At 40.5% G+C, this 25,269-nt stretch overlaps 3 protein-coding genes across 5 annotated transcripts in view; all 3 read right to left on the reverse strand.

The window, feature by feature from the left end:
* Positions 1–9,609, reverse strand: part of pigg (phosphatidylinositol glycan anchor biosynthesis class G) — a 98,163-nt gene extending 88,554 nt beyond the window's left edge. Inside the window, exons 1-2 of the mRNA XM_023328856.1 lie at positions 9,456–9,609; positions 9,140–9,342 (exon numbers count right to left, since the gene is read on the reverse strand). Coding sequence (XP_023184624.1) covers positions 9,140–9,342; positions 9,456–9,609 — 357 coding nt within the window. The remainder of the gene's footprint in view (positions 1–9,139; positions 9,343–9,455) is intronic.
* A 1,719-nt stretch (positions 9,610–11,328) lies between these two features.
* guf1 (GUF1 homolog, GTPase) lies at positions 11,329–19,330 on the reverse strand. Its single transcript, XM_005813889.3, has 17 exons — positions 18,882–19,330; positions 18,648–18,759; positions 18,193–18,341; positions 17,321–17,401; positions 17,159–17,236; positions 17,008–17,091; positions 16,859–16,923; positions 16,566–16,769; positions 16,103–16,242; positions 15,807–15,930; positions 14,990–15,122; positions 13,749–13,892; positions 13,408–13,541; positions 12,290–12,391; positions 11,768–11,887; positions 11,628–11,664; positions 11,329–11,548 (listed from the first exon to the last, which is right to left on the reverse strand). Exons 1-17 carry the CDS (start codon positions 19,056–19,058, stop codon positions 11,414–11,416), a joined length of 2,019 nt encoding a protein of 672 aa, XP_005813946.1. The 5' UTR covers positions 19,059–19,330; the 3' UTR covers positions 11,329–11,413.
* Positions 19,331–21,340: 2,010 nt separating this feature from the next.
* LOC102227473 (gamma-aminobutyric acid receptor subunit alpha-2-like) overlaps positions 21,341–25,269 on the reverse strand; it is a 34,762-nt gene continuing 30,833 nt past the window's right edge. For 2 of the 3 annotated variants that reach the window (XM_023328837.1, XM_005813888.2), the window contains exon 10: positions 21,341–25,132. In XM_023328837.1, the coding sequence (XP_023184605.1) occupies positions 24,821–25,132 (312 nt within the window). In that variant the 3' untranslated portion in view covers positions 21,341–24,820. The remainder of the gene's footprint in view (positions 25,133–25,269) is intronic. The other variant, XM_023328838.1, reaches the window with a different exon arrangement.

Genomic DNA, 25,269 nt, shown 5'->3' on the forward strand with positions numbered 1-25,269 from the left:
ACTTTTGACTCATTTCACGCTTCAAACAGCCTCAGATTTGTGCACAAGTGTTGCGTTTAAATGCTGGTGAAAAGCTGGGTCATATGATTTTTACTCGCAGTCTAGTGCAGTGTTTTTCAACCTTTCTTGAGCCAAGGTACATTGTTTTCATTGAAAAAATCACGAGGCACACCACCAACCAAAAATGTAAACAAATGATACCCTATCTCCACCTATATTAAATATATAGTCATTTTTCTTTTCATAAACTTTTCCCTCACTGTCATCACAGTCTTGCTAGATACAACGCTCTCACCGCTCCCTGTCACATTCACGCATCACTAATACTCTTGTTTTAACGTACAATGCTATGTACCTACTGCCATCTAGTGGTAAGGAAATTACATGATTATGCCGCTAGTCACTACTACAGCACACACACGCCAAGATAGCATATTATTTGCAGATAATTAATTTGTTTTCAAAAAATCTCTTTTACACCAATTAGGTGAAATTTCCACGGCACACCTGACGATCACTCACGGCACAGTGGTTGAAAAACACTGGTCTAGTGTTTTCATCCTCTGAACGTTTGTCACTGTGCTTGTGCCGAAGTGGCAAAGACGTTATTTCGTTGGAAAAGGGAATATTTACGTACTTCTTTATCCACCTTATTCCGAGCCCCCATGAAGCTTTGCGTGATTTGTGGGCGCGACTTCCGCCGCAAACCGGAACCGCCGTTTGTTTACATGTTAGCAACTCGCTAACCGGCTTTCGTCAGAGCTTTTAGGCTGTAAAACATGTGGGAACTCCAGCTATCACAGCTTAAATGTGGCAATATTGTTTTACCGCTACCTACAGCTAATGCGGGGAGGGATGGCGACTTGAAGAAATGGCCGCAAATAACCCGCACTAGCATGTTTAGCTACTTCACTGACTCAGTTGCTTCGGATGCAGATGCGGGTTTTCTTCCGTTGGCTTTTTGTCCACACAGTGAAATGATCACATATGAAGCATTTTGGTTTCTCTGTTCAAGTTTAGAATTTTTAGCCAAATTCTTTTTGTTTCCTTATCTGTCAGTAGGCGATGAAAACTTGCTGCAGCCACAAACTAAACTTGGTCTGATTAGAGTACAACCAGGAGCAGCACAACAGTTACCCCCCAAAAAACCTTCCAGGAATAAGGTGGATAATTCTCCAAAATTGTTTATAGACGTATTGTGCATTTTTGAGCGATACAGATGAGAATAAAATCTATCGTTAATCTCTTTGTTAAATAAATAAAAAATATTACTTATTTAACCCTCTATGTAGGGCAAGTCTAGAGTATTCACTCCCCTGGTTGGAAAATCCACATACTGGTTGCAGTGAGGGAGAACAGTCTTCATGTTGGCCTGGTTAAAATCCCCCAGCAAAGATGGATAGATATATCTATTTATATATAGTAATGGTAATATTAATAATAATTATTATTAACATCCATCCATTATAAATCACACTAAATCTTTTTGGACTGTGGGAGGAAGCCGGAGCGCCCGGAGAGAACCCACATATGGACATGGAGAACCAGAAAACCCCATGCAGACAGAACCAGGCTGGGATTCAAACCCAGGACTTTCTTACTGCAAGGCAGCAGTGTTACCCACTGAGCTACTGTGCAGCCCTGATGTTTTATTCACACCAAAGGAGAATTTAGAAACTAATTAAGCAAACAGCGATGACTTTAGTTTGTGGCAGGAAGCCGGAGCGCCCGGAGAGAAACCTGCAAACAGGATGTTAACTTTTGTTAGTTTATACGCAAAATTCAATGTTTCTTCCTCCTAGTGTCCCTTATATGACAGTAGGCTGACAGGAAGGAGAGGGGGGAAGACATGCGGCAAATGTCGTCGGGTCCGGGAGTCGAACCCGCGACGACCGCGTCGAGGACTCGAGGCCTCCAAATACGGGTCGCGCTAACCCCTAAGCCACCACGGCACGCCCCCGGTCCCAACTGGTTTCCTCTTCTTCTGAGGTGGAGCTATCCCAAAAGTAGTAGGTTTTCTTTGGGGGAATCAGTAACATCCTGTTATAAATTTCATGCTCTTCTGGGGTCAAAGTGCACCGTCTGGGGTATCTTTTTATTTGGGAACTAGGTACTTGTGGTTCCAGCAGTCTTTCTTCATCTTTAGAGTTTGAGGGGTACCTTGTGTCCTCGTTCAGGGCAGTTGTCTGGTTGTGGACAGTCTTACTGCCTGGAGCTCCACTGCTGTTCCTGCGTGTTGAAGCTGACGCGCCGTCTGGGGAACATGTAAGGTCAGAGACCCCGGAGGATGTGTCATTTGTCGATGTCTTCGCTGAACACTCCGGACATAAAATTGTTGAAATCGAAGGCTCAGCTTTGAGATTCGCCACAGTAGAAACTTCCCCAGCCGGGTCAGCTTGATCTCTGGGAACTGATGGAATCCCGTCCCAAAACAAATCTTTCTCAACCTCCTGGGAGGCACTTTCATCTGAATCATTTCCTGGAAAGAAATGGTCGAATACTTTCCTCATTCCTGTCGTCACCAGATATCCTAGTCCAAAACCAAGTGGAAAAATTAAAGGGTATGGCATTTTGGAAACACAAAAATTCTCTCTAGACACAAAACCTGATTCTCACTGAAGCGTTTGGATTCTAACTGATGTGTTGAGATTCAAGCAGTTAAAGCCTCAGAACTTCTTTGATCTGTTGTGATGTTTATGATGTCATCAGTGACCTCATCAGTGAGGTCACTGTGGTTCTTGGGAGGGTCCTGCTTCTGATCGTTGCTATGGGAACGAACAGATAAGTTCTGCCCGACTCAAACTGAAATAATGACCAAATATTTAATAAGTAATTTTTTTTTTTTCATTTATTTAACATGAATTGATTAACAATAGATTTCTACCCTGGTTTTCTGTACCTGCTGCCATATAATTTGTCTTTATCCATTATTAATTTGGTTCTGGGAGGAAATTGTTCAGATTTTATAAACATTTGCAAAACAAAATTTTCTCTAATCTTTGTTAACTCTCTGATAATGATCAAATTTTATATATTGTTGTTGCGCAACACCTCCCCCCTCTTCAGTCTCTCTCTCTCTACTTCCTCTTCTGAGAGGTGAGATGTGCTACCAGCTCTCCGTCTATCGGGTTAATTGAGTTTCCTAAATCTGCTGGGTTTTATCCTGTCCAGAACTGAAGTAAACTGTGTTTAAGCTGGCATCGAGAAAAGAGTCGCCTGGTTCCTGACGAACTACATCCAGGTGTCCCAACCTTCTTCCCCCTGTGAATTAGCCAGACTGAGCAGCCTGCAGCCAACTAGTTTCACAGAGCTCACCTGTTGACGGCCGCTCTTCTCTTTATGACAACTTGCACTTGGTACAGAACCAGGTTGGTTTTAGTGACTCGGCGAGTCCCAAGGATGTTGTTTTACATATGGGCTACCAGCAACCTATAAAACATTTTCCACTTTTTCCTCTCCAGAATCAAACATCAGAGCTATTTTACAACCATCAAAGAACCTTAAGGTGACTCATTAACTGAATGTCCACAACATCTTTTAGATTTTCTTTATGCTAAGTATTTTATTAGTAAGGCAGTTTTGCAAGGGTCAGTGCAGCTTAATTCAGTAGCAGAAATAATCAAATAACTGACCAGTACAGTATTGCGAGGGAACGCAAAAGTATTGCGAGGGAACGCAAAAGAAAAAAAATCCCCCATGTCCCCTAGGGGGCTCCGTACGCTTCAGCCTTTCGCATCAGCTCCTTTTTTCTCTCCTCTCCCTCGGGATATTTTTTAGCAAAGACAGAGTGTTTGCTCTTGAAATGTCTTTCAACATTTGACTTCTTGTTGTTTGCCAGTCTTTCGCCACATATTAAGCAGACTGGTGAACCAGTTTCATCAGCGGTGAAAGCAAAATGATCTGTCCACGTAGCATTAAATGTTCTGCCATCTTCAGAATGTTTCCTTTTCTTGGATTTATTCATGATGTATTTTCCAGGCAAGGATCAAAAAGTCAATAAATCAGTGCGCTAAAAAAACGCGGTCTGCCAGACATGTGGGGTTCGCCAGGAATGCCTGTCGCACGTCGGCGGACATGACGTATATTTTGGGTGCTAAAAATGTTCAAAACGTTTTGTTTTAATGTTACAAGTTTACCATAATCTTCAGATTTAGAAATTTATTTTAAAATGATTTTAATTTATAATTTTTTAATGATTTAATTTTAATAAAATATTCTATTTCCCAAAGTCACTGGGAGCCACAACAGAAGGATGAAAGAGCCACACGTGGCTCCGGAGCCATTGGTTGCCGACCCCTGGTATATGTGAACAATTCTTTTATTGGGAAGCCTGAAAATGTCATTCATGGAGTTGTTTGGCCGTGTCATCATTGAGCTACAACTAAAGCAGAACGATTCACAGATGAAGCCCCATCCATTCAGTGATTACATCATACCTCAGCAATAGCTTTAGTATTGTATCGAGGTGTTTCGACTAAAACAGTCGAAACACCTTTCGACTGTTTTAGAATCAGTCGAAAGGTGCAGAAACTTCTAGAATGGAAACTATTTTAAACAGTGGATCCGTTTTAGCCTGGTGAAAGACAGTCCTTGTTCTACGATTCGCTTCATCCAGAGGGTCTGGACAATCAGCTATTGAGAGATGATTGCTTTTTGGAGGACTTGACTTAGTTGGAGTTTTAAACTTTACCCAATTGCTAACGTTTGCCCATAACATTTATAATGCGGTAGTTGTACGCTATGAAGTTTACCCGAAATTGTTTGCGCCGTAAACAACCATCCTCCACTATGAAGAGAGAAATGAAGAGCCGAACAAGATGGCTGCTAATTTAATATTTGGAAATGTGGCCAAAGTGGACTGAACGGCTTCGTTCACTTCCTCCAGTGCCATTGCTAAAACCACAGGTAGACTGCAATTCTAAAAAACAACTTCTATATATATTCTTATGATAAAAAATTTATCACGATAAATGATAAACGATACGATAAATGCCCATCCCTAACTTCTAATTTCTTTAGAAGCTATAAATGACAAAATAATACTTTTGTCCTTAATAATTTACAGCTTTTAAAAAGAAATCTAAATTGGCATCAGCAGGATCAAGTTTTACAAAATTGTAGACAGAAAATCATTCACAGAAATCCCTGACTGGAGATGGCGGCAGTGAGCCAGGTAACTTTGGTGGACCAGTGAGAGTTTGGACGGCATGCTTTCTCATATGTCATAATTTTGTTTGACGACTATAATTAGAACTCAAATTAAAGCAAGTTGCGCAAGAGAAAGCCATCTGCTTCAAGCAGGGCCGCGAAGAACCCCAGGGTGTCACACCGAACCACAGCACCTTGGCTCCAGTACAACTTCACGAAAACAATAACAACGCACCTCTCAAGACTAAACTAATTCTCTAATGAGAAAGAGTGATTGATTTTGTTTCCTTGATCAGGAATATTTTTAAGTAAACATCAGCTGTGCACTTTGTCAAGAAGCCGTTGAGTGTTGATTCCAACAGCTCCTGTTCTGCCTTCCCAACCATTTCGTCAAGACATCGCTGAGGACGATTCTGTCCACGCCGTCTTTTCTCTGCAGCAGCGCTCCTCGAGGCCGATGTGTGGCTCCCGTCTCCTTGGGTTGAGACAGCTTGACACCGTCAGCACATCCTCATTCTTTTCCGCCACCATCGAGAAAGCGTAAATATCGCCTCTGACTTTTTTTCTCCCGCTCTGACGCGGGAGAAGAAAAATAAAATTCCACTTTACCCTTCAGCTTTTGTCAGACGCCTTTCGTCCACCTCCGCCCTTCCCCGGCGCCTACAGGATAACAGACTAGGCTAAGCTGATTATTTGCAGGTGGAAAAAAAAAAAAAAAAAAAAAAGAAACATAAAAATATCAAAGCCTTTGCAACCTCGTTCCTCCGCTACTGACAACAACTGCTGACTCTTTGCTGTTCACAGTAGTCGGTTCGCCGTCTCGGCGTGTTTCAGCACAACAAACTGTCATCGGCAGCAAGCACGACATGACTGCCTTTCCCTCTTGGCTCGGCAGCACTCACGCTGCTCTCATCAACATGACACGTCATCAGAATTTAACAACACGCCCCGTTTTCCTGCCTTAGGATCCAGAAAGAACATTCATCTCCCGTTTCTGAAAAGTTCCTCGTAGTTTCCTTACACTGAATATGTTATATGTTGGCTCACAAGAATAATTTTGGGCGTTATGTGTATGCAAACTTCATTTTATGTTAAAAAAAACAACAAAAAACCGTTTGATTTGGTGGACAGGTTTGTGTTAAAAATGCACCGATCAATCAGCCAGGGATCAGAATCAGCCAATATTTTTCTCAGATCTGCTCTGATTAATTATTAGTTGAGTAAAAAGTTTTTAAAATTTGATTTCTTTTCTCCAATCCTTTAAATGCTTTAAGACTAACGACCTCAACCGTTTTATGGAACCTGAAACCTGCCTTGATTGATAAATGGGAATGTTTTTGTAATGCCTTTCACTTACTTACTTTCACTTGGATTCAGAACTGCTACGACTGTTCAACATGCAGCACACATTTTTTTTCCCTCTTTTATGTGATCTTATCATGTAAAAGAAAAAAGTAATCTGTCCGACATCTGAACCAACCGGTCGGATGACAAATAAAACCAGAAATCGGTATTGGCCTGTAGGCTAACGCACATTCTTGTTTTATGTTATGAATGCAGAATTTGCTCAGGAGCCAGAAGTTTATCTTGTAACCGGTGGGTTGCTGGTTCAAACCTCTGCTCTGTCCTCTTCAGTTATTCTGTCACCTCGTCTGCTTTACCTGCCGGCAGGGGCTAACATGTAGCTTCTGTTTTGTTGTAGATTTTCTCCTTCTGGGTGCCATGTTAAATGACACTAGATCCTGTGGTTACTATACACAAGACAGAATCATTAACCCTACACCTCTGTGCTGAACAGCTGATATTCGATGATGTACGATATATCGGCACTAGCATCAGTCTCTGCTGATATTCGGCGCTTTTTAACATGTCGGAAATAAAACTGGGACGATATTAACCATTATGTATTTCAATCTTGGGTGGTAGTTTTCTTTTTAAAGTCTCTGAAGTGTAGCAAAGTAAGTAAATATACCTATATACTGGTAAATATTGGTTATTAGCCATAACAGTAATATTAATATCAGATATCGATATCGGCCCAAATTTTCATATCGGTGCGTCCCTAGCTGATATGTTTGTTTTCAATGCAACATGATGTTATTATTTTTTTTAGATTATTAAACATTTTTTATAAAGACTTGCAACTTGCTCCTGTAAAATCCTCTAAACCCACAACGAGTTGCTACCTATTTTGTTTTTAAACAGGAAGACCATATCCTGTACATTAATAACTGTTCTAGTTTTCTGCCATAAAATTTAACATGCAAGATGAACAATGGAGGCCCGTACGATGTGGGATTGAGTTTTATTTTGTTCTTCTGACTGACGTCTGAGTGAACTTCCTCGGACAGCCAAGACCGACAGGCACAGCTCGACAGAAAGACAAACGCCACAGCAGGATTAATTATTTAGGGAAGATGGCCAAGATAACCCTTTCTTCACGGTCCTTTCTAACGTCTTTCCTTCTTTATGCTTTATTAACACACGTCTGAGGGATTCCAACCAAAAGCTGTACACACCTTGTGTTTTTACAGAAGAGGTTACAGTTGCTGATGATTAAGTTAATCGACATACTGGGCTTCCAGCTCTACGAAACGTTCCCAACTCTTACGAAGTAAGTAGTTCCTCAACTTTTCAAGCATTGCTTATGCATTCTGGTTTTGATTTTCCAACACCTGGTGGGAACCAGGTGTTTTATCATTAGCTCCTGTTGTGTGATTATGATAAAGTCGATTACTGATGATTAGCAAAGGACAGAAAGAGAAAAATGATCATTGGAACTGTGAGTTGTATGAATTTCAGAAATGTTAAAAGCCATATACTTGTATTTAAAATGATCATTTGATTAAACTTACTGTGTCCCAACCTTAACAACAGACTAACCACAATAATAATAATAATGCTGTCATATATTAAGGTAGTACAAAAAAAAAGAATGCTTCATTTGATGCTGTACTATATTATTCTGTTAATAAAACCCAACGTGGCTCAACTACGGTCAAAACACTCCAACATCCGAGGTCAGCGACACAAATATTGAAGATTTTCCTTCCTTAAAACTAACAGTCCTGATTAAATTTTTTTTTTTTTTTAGAAAAACAACTATTACCTGAAGAACATTTCCAGGATTAAAGGACTAATGTCTCAGCCATATCTAGAGAAACTCATCCATGCGTTCATCTTCAGTCGTATTGATTATTGCAACAGCATCTTCACAGGTCTGTCCAACAAATCAATCAAACAGCTGCAGCTGATCCAGAACGCTGCTACTGGCGTTCTCACTAAAACCAGGAAGATAGAGCACATAACACCAGTTTTAAAGTCCCTCCACTGGCTCCCTGTAGCTCAGAGACTGGACTTTAAAATACTGTTGTTAGTTTATAAATCACTGAACGGCTTAGCACCACAATACATTAAAGATCTGCTGTTGTTGTATCAACCTTCCAGACCTCTCAGGTCCTCTGGTTCTGGTTCTGCTCTGCATCCCCAGAACCAAACGAGGAGAAGCAGCTTTCAGCATCTATGCACCACAAATTTGGAACAAACTTCCAGAAAACTGTAAAACAGCTGAAACACTGACTTCTTTTAAATCTCGACTAAAAACCCACCTGTTTAGGATTGTATTTGAAATGTAATCAGTTACAAATTTATTAATGTAACTTGACTTAATGATTGATTCTATGTTGCATTGTGATTCTGTGTTTGTAATGATGTAAAGCACTTTGAAATGTCTTGCTGCTGAAATGTGCTATACAAATAAAATTTGATTGATTGATTGATTAAATAGTTCTGCCACTGCAGGACGCATTTAAGGCTAACTTAAATTGTTTTACGTATGCAAGACATTTTAAGGCTTTTATTTTAGATACAAACATGCAATACTTTCTAAGGATGCGCCAACACCCGGTGGGAAAACCGAGCCTGCAGATGTCTTTGCCACAGATAAAAGCATATTTAAGACGTGGATAAATGTAGCATAAAGAGACCTTACCTTGATCCTTGGCATGGTAACAGTGGGAGGTCTTGCCTTGGCCACGAAGCTGTGGGACGAGCCTTTCTCCACCAGGTACCGGGTGTAGGGCATGTGGGACCCGGCGGGTCCAATCACGAAGTCGTCTCGGAGGGCATCCACCACCATGAGGACGACCCTCCTGAACAGGGGCTGGGGCAGGCGGGTGGAGTTGGGAGGGCTTCCTGTGAGGTAAGAACATCTCAGATGAGCTTGACCACAATGAGGGGGACAGACAGACAGACAGACAGACAGGTAGGTAGGTAGGTAGCGGGAGGGTGATGCTGGGGGTTCTCACCTGCCAGCGGCTCCGCGGGTAAATCCGACAGCTTGCTCTTGGAGGAGAAAGAAGACTTTACAGGAACAGGGAAGAAGCCCCTCAGGAAGAGGGCAACGCCGAGCACTTCAAATATTAAAATGAAGCAGGCGAACACAGACGAGCGGACTCTCATGGTGGTTTACGCAGCAACTAACTTATCTGAATGGGACAACTCGCTGACCGCAGCTGCCACGCATCACAGGGACAACCCGCCAAGCTGCGTGTTACCCCGCAACATGTCCGTCTCTCAGAAAAAGTAGCAAACAGTCAATGTTTATACGTATATTTAGGATAAGACACTAATACCAGTTAGCAATGTAGCCATTCATTGTAGCTTCCGCGTTGATAAACTACGGCAGGCGACAGAACCAAACAAGACCAACGCGCTTTTTAAAAGCACTCTTGGTTATTATGTTTTTGTTTGCGTCAGCCTGAGCAAATGCATTAAGCAGGTACAGAAAGGGATTAGAGCTCCTGTAAAAATAAAAAAAATAAAATAATATTTTATGTCATAATATATCTAATAATTTTCTGACTTTTATCTCAGGATTTAATTTCAGATTATTCTGATTTTAATCTGAGAATATTCAGACTTCAGTCTCATAATTTGGATTTTTCTGCCCTCAGAATTCTGACTTTAATCTCTGAATTTTATTTTAAAACTCTTAATTTGATCTCAGCAAGACAACTAACTTCCTGGAGGTGCATGTCAGATTTAAGTGACCTTTTACGTGGCAGAGGAAGTCAAAGTATATTAACCTCAAAATTCTGAGGATTGTTCAAAGCAGTGGCCATTCCAGTTGTGGCGTTTTGCCTATTTTATGTCCTCCCGGTTCAATAAACCTGATTTAAACATGCACTCTCTGCAAAACTGTGACAACCCGAAGAAGTGATTCAACTGTTTAAATCCAGCATCAGAGGTGGAGAAACTCTAAAACAGAACGCTGACTGTTGAGGATTTGCATTGGGCACCACGGATCTAAGGTTTTACGATGATGAAACTGCAAATTAGAAAAAAAATAATCCTATAATATTAGTTTTAGTTCTGCTCTTAAAAGGAGAAAGAACAAAGAATATCTTTGTTTAAAAAAAAAAAAAAAAAAAAAAAAGAAGTACGTTAAAACAATGATTACAGAACTAGACTACCCGTATGTTCATGTCAAAGCCTCTGCCGCCATCTGCTGGGAGAACTTAGTCACTGCAAGACAGCTCCGTTTACACCATTTCCCTGGGTTGGACATTGATTTATGCTCGATTAACGTTCATTCCTATAATTTTAGATTCGCAAAAAGTAAATAGTGGTGAATATCAAATTAATACAATTATATCCAGATTCCTCCCTTAATAGTTAGAATTTATTTCTGGTTCCCTTCAGTGTTAACATCTATTAACATACCTTTGATGTGATATTTTATGGAATTTTAATAACAGCTAAAGTTGTGGAGTGTTAACACAACATGAAACCTGACTTCTTAATACCTTTTTTTTCTTAACATTTCATCTTGCTCTTCCATAAAGGCCAGGATTACAGACGGGAAGACCTGCAGTTGTTTCTCCCACCCGAGTTGTGGATCTCTGCAGCTTCTTCAGAAATTGTAAACTAGCACATTTTTCCTTCCATGTTTTAACAAGCACTAACTTATGTTGTTCACTTTTTGTGTTTTTAATAATGCCAATAATGAAATTGCATCACTTCTTATCCTCTAAATATGTATTAAAATCCCAACGTGATTGAGAAAAATGTCTAATTTTGTATTTTATTTCTGGTACTGTGTCCATTTTGATTAGGGAAATGTAAACAAAGCATCAGAAAGGAAAAAAAACTAACAAAAACTAGAAAAGATTGCCAAAGTTTTGTTAAAAAAATATGAGCAATTCCTTTATTTTTTTTGATTACAGTTGCAGCAAATCCATAAATAATGGATTAAAATGATGTTTTATTTTTCTTTCCTCTTCAGAACACTAATAAAGGCGTCTTTTGGAACGTCAATGTTGCCGATGCGCCGCATCTTCTTTTTACCCTCGGCTTGCCTCTTCAGCAGCTTCATCTTCCGCGTTATGTCGCCTCCGTACTGCAAAAGATGAATGACGATTAAAAACAACAAGTTGCAACAAGTTACCACGCAAGACAACAGAAACCCTTCTACTTACACATTTCGCAAGAACATTTTTCCTGAATGCTTTTACTCTGAAAGAGGAACACAGCACCACGTTTACTCCAAAGCACTATTTATTGATTGTTGTTCTATGTCCAGAGTTTTGCCGACAAACGGAGGAGCTGCACTACTTACGTTTCTCTTGCTATGACTTTACTTCCAATGGCTGCCTGTATGGCGATCTCAAACATCTGCCTGGGAATGGATTCTTTCAGGCGCTCACACATGGCTTTCCCCATACTGTACGCACGCTCCCTGTCAGAAGACACAAATATAAAAAAATTTTAAAAACCAAGCACTTAATTGTACTTAAATTTGCCATAAAAACAAATTTTGCTGAATGATAAATTGTTCAAGAAATCAACTATTTCTTGAACAATGTTGTTGTTTCGCAGCCCATTTTCAAGTAATATATATTGACAATGGTATAATGCAAGTTCGCCCTCTAAAAGAATAGTAAACTTTAATTTTGTACAGAACACATAGCGATGGAACTGTAGGATTAGAATAACTGTCATATTATTCAAACTCCACTGGAATCAATTTAATCAAAAAAAAAAACAAAAAAAAACAACCGAGGAAGTATGAAAGTGCTGCAAAGAGTAACAAATACAACCATCCCCAGAATATTTCAACACAATAAAGACTTGACTGCACCTGTGTACGATGGTGGTAAGTTCCTCCACCGGCCGGCCGTTCAGTAGAATGTCCATCTTTATCAAATCGGCAGCCTGGTAATCTGCATTCTCATAGTCAAAGCTGTGGAAGCAGGAGATGAAAGTGGTGAGAAGAACGCAAAGCTTTCAGAGATACTGCAGAAAAATAAACGAGGTCTTGAATTGCCAATCAAATGGGAATGACAAGAAAAAACATCTTAACTGGAGGAAAATTATATTTGATAAGAAAAGTGAATTTCAAGCAATTCTAATTACCGCCTTTTATTAGCATAAAGGGCTAGCCTTTTCGTTATATGCTGCATTTGCTTTAACTCGCGACTGCTTCCAAATTCAGCCTCTTATTGTCATCATGTCCCTCTCCAACCATCATGTTACAGTTTTATTTGTTATGCCCTGCGCACATAAAACGCTGAATGAGAGACATTAAGGTGATAACATGAGGACCTTGTCGAGTGTTTATATTTCTAAACAGAACCGCATAGAGTACATTTAGCATCCCAACCCGGACTCTGTCTGAACCGTGTCTCTTTCTCGTTCTGGTGCAGCCGCCATCTTTCTTTGCGGCCACTTAAGAATGACCAGCGGCGCCATCTGCTGGTAGGCGGCCGAACTACACCACTAAAAGAAGGTTTAAGCGGACGTCATCAGTTAATCGATAGTTGTAACTAATTTTAATCTGATTAATTGACAATTTATCTTTAGTCTATTAAATGCTTGTCTCTCTAATATGTTCTTTAGATATTAAAATGCATAAATCTACTGAGTGGTAAAATTTGAAATTAACACTCGGACAATTTTAATGGAAAAGACTGAGTAAGAAGTTCCAAAATGTCCTCCAACTTGACGTTTAACGCTAATCATGAAGCAGCTGGAACCAGTCAGTTGTAGTTATAGCTACACACAAATGTCTGAAAATCCTGAGTGTGAAGACTTACTTATTTTTACCGTCCAGATTGGTAATTAATAATTAATTTTCCTCAATAAACACACGACTAAACATAACAAATTTGTCCCTTTTCATTTTCTCCCGGTTTTTCTCTTGATGTACGAAAAGCAGCCGTCGTTTTGAGCTGCATGCTGCGACCGCCTACAGTTTACCTGGCGTATCCGGACGACATTGATTTGAGGAGGTCGTAGAAGTCCACAACGATCTCATTCAGGGGGAAGAGATACTTCAACATGACGCGCTGCTCGTCAATGTACACCACGCTCTTCTGCACCCCCCTGCGACTCTGAAAGATAAACCACGGCTTTCTTCTCCAAGGGCTTTTAGTTTGACTTTTATCAGAAAGTCGAGCTCAAAAGCTCATTTTCTGACCCGCAGCAGGCACACCTGTGTGCATTCTTAATTTTCTAAACTGGTATGTTTATGTGTGCCTAACTGCATCCATACTGAGTTTTAATTCATCTCTTTAGCATTTTACTCCCATTCCTCTTACCAAGCACAGGCTCATAATCTTGCCGGTGTAAGCGTCTGGAGCCAGAATCGTCCCCAGCACCATGGGCTCCAAATATTCCAACACGACCGATCGGCCTGGGAACTGAGCCGGGTTCACTATGGTTACCTCCTCGCCGCCGTGCTCCTGGGAGGACAAGAACACAAGAACATGGACGGGTTTTAGAGGTCCTGATCACATATGTCAGGCTTCATTAAGGAGAAAGTCAGGAGGAAAAATACCGTAAAATAGGGGGGGGGAAATTTCCTCTATAACCAGGTAGAAATTATATCATGATTTTTGATAAAAAGGATCAAAATCTGCAAATATCTTATCATACTTGAAATGAGACAAAAATAACAAAAATAAAGAGAAAAGTCACTTTTCAACAAGATATAGGAGCTGGTTTTAAGTCAATAATTATTGAATATTCACTTTTAAAAAGGTATTGGTTCCACTGGCAGATTATTTCACTTATGGGAAAATGTCTTATTATAAGTGAAATAATTTGCCAGTGGAACTGGTACCTTTTAAGAAAATTAATATTAAAGAATTATTGACTTAAAACCAGCTCTAATTTTGTGCTGAAAAGTTACATATCATTTTTGCCTGTATTACTTCAAGTGCACTAAGACATTTACACTAAAAACAAGACATCAATACTTCGTAAGATTTTGTGTTTTGTCATTTAACATGTTAACGTATAAAATAATTATTAAACTTACTCCAGAGAAAACTACTTTGAGGTTGTAGCTGCTCACCCATAAATGATTCATCAAAGTTTTCTCCACATTTCCAGTGAAAATATTGACAAAGAGTCGACTTGGAAGAAGCTGTTTGACTTGCTGTGTGAAGCAGCCAATCAGACGGCTTCTCTGATCCCGCCCACTCATGAAATAATTATGGGTGGAAGTTTAATGGCTAAAGTTTACAGTTTGTTTCAGCAAAAGAACATGAGATAATTTCTTAAATTTTATAATAATAATAATAAAATCATTTTTTAAGAATAAAAGCCTTGCAGTTAATTGAGGCACATATAACTGATTCTACATTTCTAAAATATTTCTGTATTTATTTCCAGTTTTAATAAAACAACGACACATTTAACTTAGTATTTACAAAGTTATTTACTTATTGTAATTTGGCACTTTTCACTCTCCATAACAAAACATCCCTTGTCTGTAACTCAACCAAACTCTGCAATAAAAAAAACGCACGACGTTTGTGCAAGTAGCGGCATCTACCTTGATGAGCTTCGCCGAGGAGAGGATGGCCTTGTAGGGCACGGTGGGGGAGGTCACTATGACCGACGCGTTGTACTCCTGCTCCAGTCTCTGATTGAACACCTCCATGTGAAGAAGACCCAGAAAACCAAGTCTGTAGAGGAGGACACACAACTAAACACCACTAGAAAACAGGTGGAGGAAGCAGGGAAGACGACTAAGGCCACATTCACACAGCAGGTTTTGACGCTCGATTCAGATTTTTTTCTGTGTGTGTGGTCGTTCAATCTGCTGACCCAACGCAAGCGCAATCAGAAGAAGAACGTCGACGTCGCACAGCGGCGCACTGTTTACGGAAGTAATGACGGACGGAGCCGCTTGTGGGTCGATTTTAAAGTTTATTCAGCTACGAAAGCCGATGCTTAGTCTACACAAGGTCACAGCAACGGCAAAGAAATCGCAGCGAATAGCAACGGTATTTTGTGAAGCATTGATGGCAATTTCTGTAGAGAAGTCAGGATGCGTAGGGATCATGATGCAATGCCAGTAGCACAGATTTCATTCATAAGTTCATAATCGTAATTTTCTGCTATAGGATATGTATCTGAATTAGTTCCATGTGTGGATGTGGCACAGATCGGATGTTTTTCCAGGTGAAAAAAATCAGAATTCCGGTGAAAACATCAAACATAGGTTACAGTTTGGGGGGGGAGAAGCAGACTGTGGCCTTATCGCCAACGTTTTCTCCTTGGTGACCTCGGTACAAACCCTGACCCCACCTTCTGTCTTACGACCCAGAAGTCCATTTTTCCACTAATTGAAAAGCGCCGGTTCTGACCTCCAGCCTGCTCCCAGGGCCAGACTGCTGTCTCTCTGCACTGTGACACTGGAGTCATTCAGGGTCAGCCTCTCAATGGCGCTCCGCAGGGCCGGGTGCTCTGATTGGTCCATTGGGTACATGCCTGAGGAGCAGGAAACCACAGAGGGAGCGCATTAGCAGCCACACTGGACTCCTCACTGAAACCCTCACGTAAACAAAACTTGACTATGGGGCCAAGAGCAGAACAACTTTTCCCCACCTCCAGCTGGAATCCGAGTTTACTTTTTAAAAGCGGAAATCAGGGAGAGTCTTACCGGCGAACACCATGGCTTTGGCAGGCTTAAAGCCGGGAAGAGCTTGGACCGGACGCTCGAGGCAGTAAAGAGTGTCGCCAATCTGGGCCTCCTTCACGTCCTTCATCCCCGCAATGATGTAACCCACCTGGCCTGCAAAGCTAGAGAACGGCCATATTGGTATTAGCGCGAGACGCTAACGCAACGTTTGGATAAAACGTTTTATTATGTTGGCCAAAATTGTCAATCAAAATTGATTGGGGGGCCAAAAAAAAAAAAAAATTATTTTTTTATTTTTTTAAAACACAAGAAATACTAAAACAACAACAAAATAAAGTTATAGCTATATGTTTTGAAGGTTCAGCACTTTTCTTTTTTCTTGACCTGGATTTTTATTTTCCTGTTAGGCTGTTAGACGTTTGACTGGGAAAGAAGAAAATGTAAACTAAAGACCAGTAGGTAACGATAAACGCCGTCTGTGTACAGTTTCTGTGTAGCGTGCTCCTCTGGCCGCAGCAGGCCCAGCTCATTGACTTCGTAGGTTTTACTGAGATGCGCCGACACGATCTTGTCGCCCTTCTTCACCCGACCTCCGATCACGGCGATGTTGGCCACCACTCCTCTGTAGTGGTCGAAATTGGAGTCAAACACCAGAGCTTTGAACGGGTCGTCGACGCTCCCTCCAGGACTGGGGGGGAAAAGAAGGAGAGCGTGAGCAAACCGAGACAAAACGAGACTTCACGCGAGAGACGGAGAGAACTAACTCGCCGATCTTACTGCGGGATCCTTTCGACGACCGCCTGAAGAACCGCCTCCACGTTTGTTCCCAGCTTGGCTGAAATCTGCCACACAGGAGGAGACGTTTGTGAGGAGCGCGCGGTGAAACGTACGGGGGAAACGGCTAGCGTCTTCCCGCCATCTTTTACCCTGATGCACTCCTCGCGTGGGATATCGAACACCTTCTCGATCTGCGACTCCACTCGCTCCGGGTTGGCGTTTTTCAAATCAATCTGAGGAGACGGAACAAAGTCACCTTTCTTTGTACAGGCAACTCCCAGCGGGAAGGTCTGAAAGTACCTTGTTAATCACAGGTATGATAGCTAGCTGGGCTTCGAAGGCAAGGTAGAAGTTGGCGACGGTTTGCGCCTGAATGCCCTTTAAGAGACAACAACAGATGAGAGACCACACATCATACAGGAAAATAAATCCTCGGAAAGTCAATAAATATATATTTATTACTTGATTGGCATCAATAATCAACAGGACGCCTTGGCAAGCGGAAAGTGAACGGGACACTTCGTAGCTGAAGTCCACATGGCCCTGGAGAGAAAGCAAACCTGCCTTCAAAACGAATTCTTAACACGAGACAGGGTTTCCCCAAGTATATTATAAGCCTGGCGGGCCGCCAGGCTTGACTTGTGCCCCCGCCAGGCTAAGCATTGCTTATTTATTTAAGTCATTTTCAAATGTTTGCATTTTTCAAGACTTCATTGTTGGTGTTGTAACGCTTGGGTTGTGTTTAAGGGAGGAGAGGAGGCGGCAGATTCGTCAGGACGGTCAAAAACTCACAACCACACTGGTACTGGGAATTCCACAGTGTTGTCCTTTAATAAATACGCTCTTCACCAACCTTACAAAGCCCGGTTGAACGGCTGCTATATTATCAGACAGGAAAATTGAGCAGCGCCTAACAACCCGTAACATTACTAAAAAGTTAGGGAGCTAACATGTCCGTCTAGCACGTTTCTCCCACGCTCTCTACAGAGAAGCCGTGGCGCATACTTCTGACGTCATTAGCAATACTAGACTATCTTAAAGAGACACTACACAATTACGGCTGTTACAGTGTTCAGGTCTTAATCTTCCAATCTTTCAATAACACATAATTATCAAGTGATGTTTTCAAATTTCCTGTCAGCTTTAAACATTTTTTAAACTCAAAAACATGACGGGTCGCTGGATGAATGACCGCCCTGGCACCAACCACCAGGCTTAGCAAGTTTTCCTGGAGGAAACCCTGCAAGATATCTTTCATATATAGTCACATTACTACAAACATTTGGTGCTTGGGTCGGAAACACATTTTGAACTGTGAAGAAGTGGAACTCTACCGGCGTATCGATGAGGTTCAGGAGATACTCCTGTCCGTCGTGGCTGTAGAACAACGAGGCCGTCTGGGCCTTCACGGTGATCCCTCGCTCCCGCTCCACTTGCAGCTTGTCCAGAACCTGCTTGTTCTTCTCCGTCTTTGCGATGGCGCCTGTTTTCCAACCGTATCAACAGTAAGAGACAATTCCAGCACAACAGACACACATGCCTACGTCACTTTTCCAAACACGCCGACAAAGTGGCAAAGAGGACAATGATGATAATGACCTATGAACAAAAACAGGAACAGAACAGAGCCCTGTGACGGTGAATGTCTCAGACTGAAAAGATTTGGTTTGATTTGGAGAAATCCAACCGAGTTTTACACAGAAATGTAATATTCAGCGAAACAAAGGCACACATTCCAGGTGTTTGATACTGTTTTACAAAGGTGTGAGACTCTGTGGAGCTTTTCTACCTGTCATTTCCAGCAGCCTGTCAGCCAAGGTGCTTTTTCCATGGTCGATATGGGCAATGATGCAGAAATTCCTGATTTTGTCCACAGGGAACTTGGACAGGTCGACAGCATCCTTAGGAACAACAAAGAACAACTAACTCTGTTAACTCTAAAGGAAACGTATTAAACATCTCATATTTACCAACAGTAATCCATCCATGGCTGCCTTAACTGACTCTGAGGTGGGTTTGTTACCTTGGCTGGTTGTGTGCTTACGCTCCTGGATAAAACAGGCAGACTTTTCATCCAGCGGTGTCTCAGCACCCTGTAGCAAAGGTTGTAGCTCGGTATTTTCCGTCTGCACACTTTAAAAGGTAAAACCCGTCCTAACAGAGAAAAGTCGCAGAACTGTTTGACTAGAAAATACGTCATGTTTTCTAGAAACCTCACAGCATTATTATTATCATTAGTATTATTCTTATCAGGGCAGGAGAAATGCTAGCAAGCCTCCCAGAGGCTACCTGCGCAGCATTAGCAAGGTTAGCAACATGCTAACATAGCAGAAGCAGCTAAGTGAGACCTTAGTGAACAGGTTGCTTCAAATAAATAACCCATAACAACACAGCTGCGCTATAAACAGTAGTCCTTGCACGAGCGTTCAGGGTGCTGACATTTTGGGTTACAGGTCAGCGGCAAAGAATTATGGGAAATGTATTTCTTTCGAACCAGAACTTGGGGAAAACGTTAATTTGAACCACTTCACCTGAAACGAGTAACTTAGTTTTTCCAAATGCTGAAAGGCAGATTAAACAAGAACAATGGCAGGCAGCTTTATTATCGATAAAGAAATTAGCAACATTTTTGAGGGCATCCTGAAAAACCGCTTCATTCAGCTGCATGATTGTTGTTGTTTTTTTTTTTTATTTCACTCGACGCTCTCTCGACACCGCTGTCCTTTTTATATTTGCATAAGTGATATTGTGTTTCTTTTCTAAATGAAAACTGTGATTTAGTTTCTCGTTTATGTGTTTATTTTTGGCGGAAAGCAGGGAAAGGAATGAACTGCATCACCTGGAAATGCCGACGCCTCACTTTGTGTAAGGGAGCCTATTCGTAGTTGCACGACGCATTTATTAGCTTTCAACGCGTGTGACAGCCGTTAGTCCCGCCCACTCAGCCTGTCAGATGTGGGATAAAAATTGACATCAGTTGCTATGACAACGAAGCTGCCTTGAATAGATTATTGCTTTTCTTCTTTGAGCAAAAAATAACAAGCATCTATTAGCCCTACATGCGGCATGTCATGTTTTTTTTTTATTATTTCTTCTTTACAATTAAAATCTAGAAGCATTGTTCTAGAGAATGCATATTTTCCTTTGTGAGACAATAGAGCAACCCGCTTGAAAACATTTAATGAATATTTTTTATTTATTTATATATTTACATATCTATTTATTTTCACTTTGCGGCTAAAAATATTTTTAACATCAACATGTGAAAATCTCGGCCATTTCTGCTCGACATACATAGTGTAGAGCTGGTAATTATATTTTATTTTTTTGATTCATTGATTAATAATTGGATATGTAAAGGTGCATAACAAGGGATTTTATTTATTTATTTACAAAATTTGAACCAGGTGAATTGAAAACTAAGCTGCTTGAGAACTTCTGAGTAAAACTAATTTACAGAAAAAATACTATTTTCATCTTAAATTCAAAATGTATATATATATTTTTGTAGTTTTGCCACATATTAGCGTGTTGAAGCCACGCTAATGTGTGGCAAATGGCTGCTTTTTGAGTTAACGATTAATCACTTACTAAATTAGTTGCTGATTATTTGAATAATCTATCCATCACGATTAATCGTTTCAGTCCTGTGTGCATTTAGCACAAAATGTCCATGCCAAAAAAACAAACAACAAATAAATAAAATGAGTTATTGTAGAGTGACAAAATGTTGAAAAGCTTAAGGGGGGGTGAATCATTTAGCAATAAGTGGTTTAAAATGAACCAAAAATATATTAAGAGTGTTAGAAATGAAAGTTTCTGTCAGAATGCTCTTTAAATGTATCAAAAGGACTCTTTTCGCTTGAATGCCACGATCGGACATTTCCTAAAACCCCCGCCAGGCCGTCAATTATGTGGATTTCTGTAAGCAGCCACGCAGCGCTGCGTGACCGGCGAGATACTTCCCGTCCATCAGCAGAGATTTCTGTCAGGGTGCAAAATCTCTGGGCAGACAAGCGGGGTCAGCCGTGGACTGAGGAGGAGGCGAGGCTCGAGAAGGAGGTCAGGAAACGAGCCCCGCATCACAGCCCAGCGCCGCCGGGGCTTTCTGGCTAAATAATAATGGTTGTTGGCAGCATGGCAGCGCTGGTTGGCAGGACAGACTCCTGCAGAGGAACAGAGGAGCTGCTCGGCTCATAGATTAGAGAGAGAGAAGGGCGAAACACTGCTACCAAAAGAAAAAACATTAGGTTAGATGAATAGTAAAAAAATAAAAATATTTATTCACTTATTGTACTTTTTTAAAAAACCATTTTATTATGATATTATTGAACCAGAGATGTCGACTTGTTTTCTTTTCTTTTTTAAAAATCAATAAATCTCTATAAGAACGCAAGAAGCAACGACTTCAAATGTATCGGGAGTCTAAGTTTGCCTCTGTGTGGTTGTCGCAGCGAAAGCATCACAAAAGAATAGATAGGAAGAGCTGGAAGAATGTGTTTTATTAAAAAACAACTGTGCACTAAATCAGTCCTCCGTCTTCTGAACAATCATCTTTACCTGGAATGTTTGAAGTTTCTGCCTGGAAAAAGCTGCACGTCCTGATATGTGAAATTAATCTGCATGCAAGGTCTGTTCAAATAAGTAAAAGAATAGGGCAAAATTAAATATGTTAAGCTGTAAAGTAAAATCATAGCACTTTATGAGAATATATATGAGACTGAATATAATTTTTTATATACTGTATATACACAATGACAGACAAAAATCATCAACAAATGTTTTATATCATACATTTCTGTAAGGGAGGATAAATTAAGCCTTAAAAACTTAATGGACTTCATGACACAGACATGGGTTTAACTTAATATTCAGATTTTTTTTTTTTTTTCTCGTGCCAGATGTTTGTGAAGCAGAACAACTGGTAGCTCCTGTTCTATTTTGATGCTAATGGCAATAAATCACATGACAACCGCGTGTACCTTCCGGTTTTCCTCTACAGCCTGACAGCGTCCTTTCACTTCAGGCCACAAACGATTAGCTGGATGTGAAAGAAAAACAAAACAACAAGAGATATCTGAACTTTTTTCGTTTTTTTTCTTTAGTGGAGTTAAAATCGGGTCTATACGTTTGGATATTTGCGGTATCGCTCTCAGATGTGTAAGGATTTCCTGATTTGTCTTCGGCGACGTTGAAACATGGTGGAAACAGTGAACACTTCAGAGGAAGACGTTCTGATTGAAGCAACGACGTCGAGGGAACGCCTCTCCCACCGCAACAAATCTCAACATCGCTTATGGAGAACACAATTGTTACATTTCAGAGGTTAACGTAAAAACAACACACACACTTTCTTCTACATTTCTGTTCCTTCTGTCTGTAGTTGCGTCCAGTACACTTTTCTACCTCCAGCTCCTCCCTTTGTTTGTCTTTTTCATGCAAATTGTTTTCCTTTGCTTAATTCAAAAGCAGTCAGCCATCTCAAATCCACAAAAATGTTTTAGCCTTTTTTCCTCTTTTTTTAAAAAAACTTTTTTTAGTGACTGACAACTGAACAGAAAAAACATATCACCATGCATAAAAAGTGTGTACAGTGTGTAAAAGTCACTGTAAGGTTCTAGCTGGCCAGCAGGGGGCGACTCGTCTGACTGTAAACAGAAGCAGAACACATGCTCTCAGCTTTTAAACCTTTTTTTTCCAAGGAGTTTTTTCATCTCACCATTTTAATAAAATCTGTATGATTTACACTAAAAAGAGACAATGATGCAGGTGAATTTATGGTTTTGATGATATTGTGTCTAAATTGAGTATGAAAGACGTTCTGGCCGTCCCTTTTTTTTTTTTTTACAAATTCATACACTTTCTTTTTCTGTATTGATGTTCCATCAATTTGCTTCACTCAGTTTTTAAGTTATTCAAGAAATGAAGATTAATAAAAACAAAATGAAAAACACTTCAATCTTAGAAGTTATCTGTACATTTTTTCTGAACATGTCAAATTTAATCCTAAATTCATTGATTTTATTCTGTTCTTTGTTTTGGCTATACAACTTCGAGTAATCTCCCACTGGGATTTTTTTTTTTTTTTTTGTTGTGCTGGCAATTAGTTTAAAACTGGAACAAAATCTCCTCAAGGGATGACAGAATTGTTGGAAAATTGGTATAAAACAGCTTAAAAAAAAAAAAAAAAAAAGTCAACAGCAAAACCAGCAAAAAACATTGATATACAAAATCATCAAGACGTAAAATGACCCCAAACAAAAACAACAACAAAAAAAGATAAACAATAAACCAAAGTGGTTGCAGAAAAAGAATGCACACAACCATTTAAAACAGCAATATAAAAGTGGAGTGAAATGCTGTTGTCTAATGTGGGATTGTATCGACCGTACATCAACTCGTAGTTGCCATAGGAGACCCATATAAATATCCATCACTATGGAGATTTCTTTAAGTTATTTTGGTTAGGTCATGGATTATTTTACTGTTAGTTTTTTTTTTTTTTACCAGAGTCAACAGGATCCAACTGGATTAAATGTAATAATAGGCGATGGGGTGTGATACAAACTCTGGTGAAAAAACAGCAACAGCTGAACACGTGAGAGATTTTGGCTCAACCATAATATTTGAAGTGCAAAACATAAAATAAATCGCATCCGTTGTAATGGCAATGTAACAGGAGGGTTAAACAATAGCATATGATTACATAATTATGGAGATAAATTGTCAGAAAGCACTCAAATCATGTATGACTTAACGCAGTTGCATATTATTTTCTAAAAACTTTGTTTTAAACTATTTTCGCATTTGTTTTGGTTCTGATTCCAGTCCGACCTCCAGCTGATAGGCATCATTAACCACCTCTCCCTACTGTCAACCGTTTTATAGATTATTGAAGATTACTTCGAATGGTAGGTTGTCAAAGCAGTTCCAAAATGTCCACCAGCCATGGATGACTTACAGCATGGTCAATACAACACACCTCATGGCACATGATACCAGTTCATATTCAGAAAAGTCAGCGCAGAATCAAAAACGTCAAAGTACAAAATTATGAAATATGCCGAAAACCAACAGGCTGGAAATGATTTGTTGACATGGAAGAAGGGAGGGATGTAAACAAAATCCATGTGGACGAAATGAAACCACGCGCCGACATAAAGCCATCCCCGTAAGCATGACCACAGCTAAATGCTAACGCTGATGCTAATGCTAAACAGTCAGCCAAGACAGTGGTGCTCATACTTTCACTTCATATTTAGAATTTCATACCAGAGTCCCCCTGATTTCTCTTGGTTTTTCTACAGAAGTACTGCGCTGAAATCAAACCTGGCACGTAAACGCTGGAGAAACACAGACGTTGTTTCTGACACACGAGTGATTTCTTTTTTTTTTTAGTTTAGATTGCTTCAATTGTCTTCTGTCCCAGACTATAATATAAGTTTAAAACAGGAACACTATTAGACTGATGTGAGTTATCTACTTAAAAAAAAAATTATGTTGCTCAAATAATCATGGTTGAAACCAAAAACGTTATTTTCAGTTCCTTCCACTCAAAAAACGAACAAACTAAAAAACAATGCTGTGATTTTACCTTTTATAGGTGAACACACTAAATATATTAGTAAATTTCTGCATGTGTGAATGTCCAGGGTCTTTATCCATTTGGTTTGTATGTACAGTGGCCACGTGAAGGTTTCCGTATACATAACTTTAAAGGAAATAATAAATACTTGATTAAAAGTAACCACACAATGTATCACAATGATGCCTTAAATATATAAATATACGTACACATTTACAAAAGCCGGGATTTTTCAAAAGTGCTGCAGACGGTGTAGAAAACGGGCGGAGAAAGAGGATTACACTGCAATCCGGGACTGCAAAAAGTATGTGTACCGCAGTGGCTGGAGGTATTTGGTTCGTCTCTTCCACAGGCCGGAACCCGTCCGAAGCTGAGTTCTAGTTGGACGGGACCATATCCTTTATAACCGGTTCTCTGTTTAGGTAGGTGGCCCAGTAGACGAGGTTGAAGCCGCCGAAGAGAACCGGGAACATAATCCGCGACAGCCTGTCAATCCTGCTGACGCTGTTGAACGTCTTCTTGGCTTCCGGGGCCTTGCCGTCCGCTCTGGCCTTGCCGGGATCCACGGCGCCGCCTTTGGCGATGGTCGGGAGCGTGCCGGAGTCCTTGCCGACGTTCGGCGCGTAGTTGGCCACCGCTACGGCGTAGGCGTTGTTCTTCTTCATCACAGAAGCCCTCTCTTTCTTCTGCTGACAGACAGAGGGGGATCAGTTTCACGAAGCCTCGCTTTTCGTCACCTGTCCACGGATTTCCAATGACTTCAAACTGAGCGCCTCGGTGGCTGGAACGCATTTTGCAAGGCCAAAGAGGGACGAGATCAGTCAAC

The sequence above is a fragment of the Xiphophorus maculatus genome, chromosome 23 (genome assembly GCF_002775205.1).
Source record: "Xiphophorus maculatus strain JP 163 A chromosome 23, X_maculatus-5.0-male, whole genome shotgun sequence".
In the NCBI taxonomy this organism is placed as follows: Eukaryota; Metazoa; Chordata; class Actinopteri; order Cyprinodontiformes; family Poeciliidae; genus Xiphophorus; species Xiphophorus maculatus.